The 9706-nt window shown below is 32.6% G+C and overlaps 1 protein-coding gene across 1 annotated transcript; it reads right to left on the reverse strand.

Moving 5' to 3' along the window:
- Positions 1-6501: 6501 nt before the first annotated feature.
- Positions 6502-7098, reverse strand: LOC132622911 (uncharacterized). Its single transcript, XM_060337599.1, has one exon. The coding sequence runs from the start codon at positions 7031-7033 to the stop codon at positions 6545-6547; it is 489 nt and encodes a 162-aa protein (XP_060193582.1). The 5' UTR covers positions 7034-7098; the 3' UTR covers positions 6502-6544.
- Between the last annotated feature and the right edge of the window lie 2608 nt (positions 7099-9706).

A 9706-nucleotide genomic window follows, 5' to 3' on the forward strand; every position in this document is an offset into this window, starting at 1 on the left:
TCTAGCACGTAAGCCTGTTTGGGTGTCCAAATAAGGCACCAGTCGCGGCCCACGGGGCTGGGTCGTGACAGAATGACATGGAGAAGGGGAAACAATATTGACGAAAATGGCAGATAATGGGTGGAAATGGCAGAAAAGAAAAGGAGAATGACATGGAAAATGGAGGTTGGAATTCTTATATATATTTTTATATGGAAAATGGAGGTTGGAATTCTTATGGAAAATGACATGGAAAACGGAAATGGCAGATGATCTGTTTTGCCCGAGCTTAACACAGATCTGAGCCTCAATTTTTCTCTGTTCAGCTTGGAATTCTTATATATATTTTGTTGATGATAATGGAGGTTTGAATGACAAAGATGGAATTTTGTGGTGGCGGCGGCGGTGGTGGTGGTCGGAAGAAGAAAGAGAAAAGGGAGAAGAAGAAGAAAGAGAAAAGGGAGAAAAATGAAGGGTTGGTAATTTTTGACGTGGCAACGACGTGACAATGACATGGAGCGAGTGTAATACACCTCACAATGTGAGAGTGGTATTATTTTTTTAGGGTGGAAAATAATTGAAATGAAAGTTGTTAAGGGGGTATATAAATACAATTTAAGTTTAGTTGCTAAAGTGAGTTTTCGTGCTAAGTTTAAAGGTGAAATGATGTTTTCGATGAACAACTTTCATTATCATGACAACGAGAAAAAAGTCCAACTCTTTCCATCTCAAAGATTTAATTCCATCATATGTTTTTAATTTTTAAACTTCATTTTTTAATTATAACTAAAATGATGGTACATAAAATACATTTTGTATATGTTGCTACATATAATTACAATTAGAACATTTTTAAAAGTTATTTACAAAATACAAACCTTAAAGATCGACTAATTAAAGTGAATAAACATGATGCACGGGCATATTTTGCTGTATCTTTCTATAGGTCATGCTGTGTAGATTTCTCTATTTTCGCCATTATCAAACAAACAAGGATGATAAGCTACAAAAGCTTTGCTTCGAAGTTATGGGCTGAACTATTTTTAGACCGGATCCAAATTCTTGTTCAATGGGATTCGGGCAATTTGTTGGGGTGGTCTTTAATTTTCGTCCTCAAATCAGTCAAATTTAATTTTTGTCCTTCACTAAAAGCTTCTTGATTTTGGGTTCGAATTCCCTTTTAGTCAAAAAAAAATTTAAAAAATCGCAAGGCATAAGTTGGGATTCGCAGGGCATAAGTTAGATTTCAAACTCTGCCTTAAGGTAAAAAAAAAAAAAATGCTGAAATTTTGTAAAGGTTTGCTTTAAGGCCTAACTTTGGGCAAAAGTTAGACATCAAGGCAAAGATTTGGCTTAAGGCCTAATTTTAGATAAAAGTTTGCCTTAAGGCATAAGTTGGGGTGCGAATCCCAACTTCTGTCCTGCGAATTACATCTTATGCCTTGTGATTTATTTATTTTATTACAGAGCCTGGGTTTAAACCTAGGACCTCTGAGTCTTAAGCGAGAGGCACATATTAAAGACCACCAATTTGAGAGACAAAAATTAAAGACCACCCAAAAGAAGGCCAATCCGCGCAAAAAAATGATGGGATTCTTGACGGTTAAGCAAAGGTCATATATGTTAGATAGGCCTTGAATGGCCCAAAAGTATGCTCATCAACCCGACTCTCTTCCATCTTCAACATTTAAACAAGAGGAGTGGCCAAAACAATAATTACATATTATATTATAAATTATATCATTATATGCGTCTGTGACGATACTTAGCTGAAGTTGAAAAAAATGAATAGTCGAAGATTGAGTAAAGTTGATCGTGTTTAGGCATGTACTTCATCACTAAAAATTTTTTTTTATAGCAGAAATGATTATTTTACATGAAATAGTACTCATCAAACTATATTTGAATATTTCAAAAAGTGTACGGTTCTGTAAGCCTTATTTGAAGTACTGAAACAGTATTTGATCCCAAACGGAAGCTCGACTAGCTATATCCAGTTAAAGGAACATGAATAACTGTTTGATGAGATTAATTCAATTACTTAGAAGTTTCAGGGTAATAACTAAATTCATGATCAAATACTTAAGGATATTTCTAGTGAATGACCTGGAGTCTTCTGAGTAAGTTTGATTAGAATTGTTCCAAAGACAACATTTTTCTAGCTTGTCCCATCGATGAGAAGTTGAATTGAATTAGTCTCATAGTAGACCAATACAAGGCCCAATTAGAACGTGATTCCTAGTCAACCAACATACCTAATTTTTACTAAGTTACATTACATTCAAAGTCCTCCTTTGGTCTGTGTTGAGTGATCATTTGGATACACCAAAACACTCCCTAACTCCCAATCTTTCATTTTCATTCAACTTTTAATACTTCCTCCGTCTCAATATATGTGACACTTTTTGCTTTTCGAGAGTTAATTTGACTAATCTATGAAGCTAAATAAGATTAGACCAACTCAATATTTTAAAATTGAAATTTATATATTTAAAAACTATACGTAAAGCAGTGGCGGATCCAGGATTTTCATTCAGGGGGTTCGGAAAAAACAACAAAAGCTAAATATAAAAAATAACGTTGTCAATGGAAATCGAACCTAGGACGCTAGAGACAATCTTGAACACCCTAAACCGCTTGAGCTAACCTTTTGCTTCTGTTTAGGGTGTTCAAAAGTTAATATATGTACATAAACACAGAAAATCTACCCTATATATACACTATAGTTTTTTGCCGAGAGTGTTCGGGTGAACACCCTCGGACCCCTTTAAATCCGCCCTTGACGTAAAGTACGTATGAGTTGCTATTTTTCTTAAGTCAATGTGATGAAAAAATATATTTTAAAATAGTGGTCAAACTTTACATAGTTTAAATCTCAAAAAATTAAAAGTGCTATATAAATTGGAAAGAAAAGAGTAACACATTATAAAGTCACAAGATGAGCTGGCAGGCAAAATCGTAAGTACGGTATTTCAATGCAAATAAATCTTCTCCTTGGAAAATATAGTGAAATTGTCGACAGAAGAAAACGGGGTGGACCTAAGGTGATGGCACGACAATTGTGGTCCTTTCTCTTTGGACACAAGATTTGAGCCCGTTTGGATTGGCTTATAAGTTGCTGAAAATAACTTATAAGTTGTTTTCAGCTTTTTTAAGTGTTTGGCTGGCTAGCTTAAAGTCATTTTGTGTTTAAAATAAGCTCCAAAAAATAATTGAGTCTGTTTGGCTTAACTTATCTAAAGCAGCTTATAAGCTGAAAACAACTTATAAGCAAAAAAAAATAAGTTGGACTACCCTAACTTTTTTTTTTTTTGTTTATAAGCTGTTTTCGGCTTATAAGCTGATTATTTTAAGCCCATTCAAATAGGCTCAAAGTAAAGTAAAAGAGGGAGAAAGGTAGCATGCTTAACAGATACTGCCATACTGGCGAAATCAGAAATTTTAAATAGGAGGCTTAAAAAGACATAAAATGTCACAGTTTAGATTTGAGCTTGTGTCTGCAAATAAATTCAAAAATTTATACTCAAAAACAAAAAACCTTTTTCGATAGTAGTATAATTTTCGATGAAGGAAATTCGATCCTTGAACTTCACTAAAGGTGGCTAGGTCCGTTCCTGCTAACAAGACACAAGATCAGAAAGCAAATTTGCCAACTAAACCGGCCCTATTTGTTTCTTTATGTTCCCATATAGTACTGTGTGTAGGATAATTCTATAAAATTGGAATATACGATTAATATAACATACTTTTATATATATTCTCATCAACTTTAAAAAGAAACCATATTATATTCAAACGTGTAAAAATATTAACACGTCATCCACTGTACAGTATGAAACTAAAAAAATTACTAATAAGCAACTTTACTGCGCACTAGATTTCTTTAATCTCCAGTTCAGGCGTGGCAACAGTACTATTCAAATTCTTTTTGATAAATATAAATGTAAAGGAAATTGCTGAGAACTTACAGTAGCTAGGGTTCAACACAATCTTTCTCCTAGCTGTCATGGAAAATGTTCAACTTTTGATTACTTTTTGCAACAAAAGTAAGTTATGAAAAAAAATTGAGTAATAATTAATTTTCTTAATCAACTAACCCATTCAGATGACTTATTTAAATAGTGATAGCTTTTAAATTAGGATGAAGTTTCTTGGAGAGATCTTTTTGTCACACTTCACCAGCATGATAACAGCCTAGCAACAGTACATACAAGTTTGGTGTTATGTGAGGAATATTTTTTCTCATCATTACCCTCATATATAACAAAAATGTATTCTACTAGTTAACTGGTTTGAACTGCATCACAACGAAGGCATAAGATCTCTAAAATGATCTAGCTAATAAATTTTGGGTGAGTGCATCACTGTGCATGTGTCTAGCTCCATCATGCACTGTAACTTAAGGTTGGCAAAATCAGAGTATTAAATAAGTAATGACAAATGTTTAATGGAGCTAATCATATATATACACGAGTTTAGGATTTGAAGTTTATGTGTTGTGACTGATAAAACTTTTCACTTTCCTTTCTCATTCCGATGTGGAATTAGTTCTTTTCTTTGACCTGCACTCGTTGGTCCGGTCTCCGTCATGGGTGTTACATTATGGATTCATACAATTATCTCAAATTTATACACAATATTAATTGTGTTCACAGTCAAATATTTATATAGTTAATTGATTTCCTTATATAGAACTTGGGCAAAAGCTATTAAATTTAGATGTTACATTACAGATCTAACTTGGCTAGACACATTCCTTTGAGATGCTAATTAAATCTTTTTTTTTCCTTAGTTATTTGTGTATGTCTAGTTCATATATGTAGAATTCATTAATTAGTTTCTGCTGTGAGATCTCAACTATAAAAGAGATGTTTATATTTTGAAATAAAAGCACATACTTGCATAAATAACTTGTAATCCTGTGTCGTATGAACTAATGAGTAGAGTGAACTGAACACAATTTGTATCCCGAGTATATACACACTTCTTTTATTTAATTTGTTTCCCAATTCATTAGCTATACAATATTCGAGAGTGCTCCTCTAGATGTCATATAGCTAGATGCATGAATTGAATCGTCTACTGTACATGCATTGATACCGAAAACAAATTATATTTTAAGTTTAGAAAATGTGTGCAGCCATTTATGGGCTCGAGAAAAAAACAAAATTGAACCGTAGTAGTTGTATCAAAGCTCGAGTTCATAAACAAAACAATCATCTCGACTTACTCAATCCAGGAACAAAGAGGACGAGCTGCATTCTTTAGAGTAATTACTAGCTCTTTCTCGTGACGAAATTTTATCAAACTGGAAAATAAAATTGATAAATCAAACACGTCGAATATAAATTAAGTAATTAATAAAAGTATAGTCTCTCTAACAATTTAAGTTGTTAGATAAGATGGTCACACTCCAATTCTAACAAATAGAACTTTCACGTATAGTTGATTGACAAGATAGAATGAAAATTGAAAAAGTGTGTTAAAATTTTCTAGGAAGACTCGAGACTCCATGTTCAGTATATGACTCTTACCAACAAACATTACTCGATTGAGAAGTCAATCGTTGCTGTAGGCTTGTAGCTATGACAGTTAAAGATGCATGGTAGACTATACTTCCTAGAGGATGAAGGATGTTAGAGTCCCACATCAGGTGAAATGAATTGTACTCTTTTATATGGTCTTGAACAATTCAAACCTATTGAGCTAACTCGTTTCACTTAGGCTCAAAGTTCTTTTCTTTATCATGATATTCATTTTTTTATCATGGTATCAAAGTCATGCCCATCCAAATTTATTTTTTACCCGATGTTGTATTCCCATCTTATATTATCGATGCTTCAGATCCAGTCATAGGCGTCTTGGGGACGTCAAATCCAACATCGGGTAGGATGAGAAAATTGGACTCCTTTATATGGTTTTGGACAATTCTCATCTCATAAGCTAACTTCAAGATTTAGTTAAACCCAAAGTTCACTTTTCTTATTAAAAGGAAATTTATATTAATTCTATCATACGCAAAGGAGTTGATAATGGTAGTACAAGGGAAAAAATCATGATCAGCTTAATTGGATTATGCAAAACGTATGTGAAGATATCACTCACCTAATGGACAATCTAAATGTAGTTCCTTTTTTCTTTGATTAGAAAGACTAAAAATTAGTGTAGTCAGCTTCTAGCTAATTTTTCAAAGACATTCACGCTAGAAATTTCTTAAAATGAATTACATGAAAATCGTAAACTCTTTGAGTAACTTTGCTAATGCACGAATAAGAAACATACCGTTTTGATGAATAATAAACTTTTCATTTTAACTTGGTGAAGTTACACATCATCATAGCATTTGGAAAGAATTAATAAAAACTAAAAATGTTGTAGCTTGATCAAAAGTGATTGCTTTCTCTTACAAGCACACCCATGAATTCCGATATATCATACATATGTGCCCCTATATATTTTCGTATATTTTTTTCTTAATTCTGTCTGTAATCTACCTAGCTAAACTAAAAATAACATAACATATCTCACAGAGAAACAAGAAAAAAATAAATTAAAAAGAAAAATCTCATGCTGCAGTAGTTCTGAGTCTTGTTATAACCCTCTCTCTCATTGTTCTTGAATGTGCCAAGCCTTCATCCTTTCGATTTCTCATTGGATTTAGCAATCTAGACAAAAACCCTCCTTTCTTTTTCTTCCCATTGTTATTCTCATCTAATATAATTCCACCATCTCTTCTTCTCATAATCAAAGCCAATGATCTACTCTTCATGAGCACATTAGTGCTCGTTCTATAACGAGGTGGAGAAGAACATGAGGACACGTCCGAAGACGAAGACAAAGAAGACAAAGAAGAAGAAGAACAAGAAGAAGTAATCGTTGTCGTGTTACTTCTTGAAGTTCTTGAAAGCAGAGAGAGTTTTTCACTAAGACAGATGGAGCAAACCCCGGGATTTTGCTTATGTTTCGGGTGCTTCTTGCAAATTATAGTACTAGACTTTGCTTTGCTTTTGTTGGTTTGCATCTGATTCTTGAAAAATCTCCTTCTATTTTCCATGTTTTGATTTTTTGGGTAGGTGTTCTTGGAAATGAAGGGATGTGAGAGGTATATATAATAATGTTATTATATAGAATGAGAAAGGTTGGCAAAGAGGTTTCTATGATAGTTCATGTGACGTTCGTAATGAGGTTCGTAAGAATGACTTCTTTTTTGACGGAATTATGTGACATTTTTTGAAAAGTCTGGTTCATGGCCCAAAATGCACGGCTGGAAATTTAGTGAGTAGTTGAAAATTAGGAAAATGTGTTAAAAAAGAATTTCATTTTCATGCACAGTTAAATTATATACATCATTAGTTTATATATATATAACTAAAAAGATATCTAGAGAAAATCCACACTAAAATAAGGAATTTTATATTTTGAAAATAACATATTATCTGCTATAACAAGTTTATACACTTAATGGTGTATAAACTTTTCTTTAAAAGGGCTTAGTTTAAGTTATGTTCACTGACACTATACGGATATTCTATACCATCGTGCTAATTAACCTTCAACTCGTGATATTTTCTAACAAGTCTAACATGATAACTTGAAAATTAGATTACTAACCTGTTATAACCGGTCAAATTACAATATAAATATTCTTTACACTATCAATGTATATAACTTAAATCTAAAAAAAATAGATTATTTAAAGGATGATTACAAATAATTGTTCAAAAAATGTGATATTACATTAGTTACTTGAAACATAAAGTAAATTATTAGTATCATAATAGATTAAAATGAATGATAAAAAGTTATATAGATGTGCGTACAACTTTGTAAGTTAAATCCCCAAAGTGACGGGGGATTTGTTGAGTCGGTAGCAAAAAGACATAATCCATGAAGCTTTCTTGTACTTTCTTACGTGGGACAAGCGTGGAAATTGACTGTGTTAATTCTACTTTGAATTAAATATTTAATACTTATGCTAGTAATAAATTATACGACTGAGTAAATTAGACGATTATCCTTCTTGTACGACCAAAAGAACGGACACCCAAAATTCTTCAACCTTGTTATACAAGTATATCTTTAAATCCATATTTTATTTTGATTTCACAATTACTATGCTTTAGCATGCAAATGTTCTAAGTTTTTCATTTTGCACGTTTAGTCCTGTCTTTTTTAGTAAAAACTAAAAAATTATGGAGGTATCTAATGAAGGAAAAGTGAAAGAAAGTGTCAGATTTTTTTAAAAAAAATATTGAGCTCTACCAATGGACTTCTTCTCGCCCTCCCAGGGATGATTCAAAATTTTAAATCTGTGGAGCAAAATATTACAAGTCAACACAGAGCCCGTTTGGATTGACTTATAAGTTACTTATAAGCTATTTTCAGCTTTTTTGAGTGTTTGGCTGGCCAGCTTAAAGTCATTTTGTGCTTAAAATAAGCTCAAAAAAATAATTGAGCCCATTTGACTTAGCTTATCTAAAGCAGCTTATAAGCTGAAAACAGCTTATAAGCCAAAAAAAATAAGTTAGACTATCTCAACTTATTTTTTTTAGCTTATAAGCTGTTTTCAGCTTATAGGCATAAGCCCATCCAAACAGGCTCTAACTACTCCATCCTAACAATAAATGCTAATTTTGTATACATATCTATTTTACAATTTTTAAAACTATATATACAGCTCATTCAAAAGCGGTGAAACGCTACCGCCATGGTAGATTTTACTATTTTTTGTAGTCTTTAGAACCTATATTTTATCCAACTTTATAGGCGAAAACTAGATAGTAAAAAGTTACACATAAAAGAACCGACCTAGTTGTCTCGAGAATTTGTTGTATACTAAGGGTGTGTTTCATATGTCGGAAAATGTTTTTCAAAAAGGCTTTCCTAGAAAATGTTTTTCAAAAAGGTTTTTTCAGAAAATGTTTTCTTGAAAATAAATGGGTTTTTTTTACTATTTTCTAGTGTTTTTCAAGTAAGGAATAAAAAATTATCTCATAAGCATTTATATGCAATCTAGCAAAACACTATAGAAGTGGGATGAGGTGAGGAGTGGGGGTTCGGGGGTGGCGGGAGCGGGGGATGGTCAAGCGATGGGGGTGGGTTGGATGGAGGCCAGATAATGAACTTGAAATATCATTTATAAAACTTGTTCCTACTCTCATTAGGGAAGTTATTTTTTTTATTTTTAAGTTTTTTTAGAGAAAATATTTTCTTCACATTTTAACCAACCAAATATGAGAAAATGGAAAAACTCCGTACCAGACACACCCTAAGCATAAACCTGTTTATGAATGTAAACAATAAAGATTAGATGCCTAAATTTGTACGTGTTATCCAAAATTGTTTAATTTTTCCATTGGTTACATTTTTAGTTCATTTCAGACCTTTGTCATTAGTTTCGTATTTAACTTGATCATTAATGGAGCTTCCGCGTGAAAATAGTGCACCCCACGTGTCCAAATTTTTGGATAAAACATGTCCAAATTTATCTCTCAACTATAAATTAGAACTACCTCGGGTTGAAACTTCATTAAGTGTCGAGAGAAAAGACAAGATTTTCCTAACAACTGAGGTAATATAAGATCAAAAGTCAAATGGAAAGCAAATTTGCTTAATTTCTGATAGCATAAAAGCAAATTTGACCCTCTTCCCAACGTTTAAAAAAAAAAACGAAAAGAAAGAGAGCCAAGTTTCTATGTTGACCTTTTGTTTCTTAGAGGTGCTTTGT

This window comes from Lycium barbarum, chromosome 2, assembly GCF_019175385.1.
Source record: "Lycium barbarum isolate Lr01 chromosome 2, ASM1917538v2, whole genome shotgun sequence".
In the NCBI taxonomy this organism is placed as follows: domain Eukaryota; kingdom Viridiplantae; phylum Streptophyta; class Magnoliopsida; order Solanales; family Solanaceae; genus Lycium; species Lycium barbarum.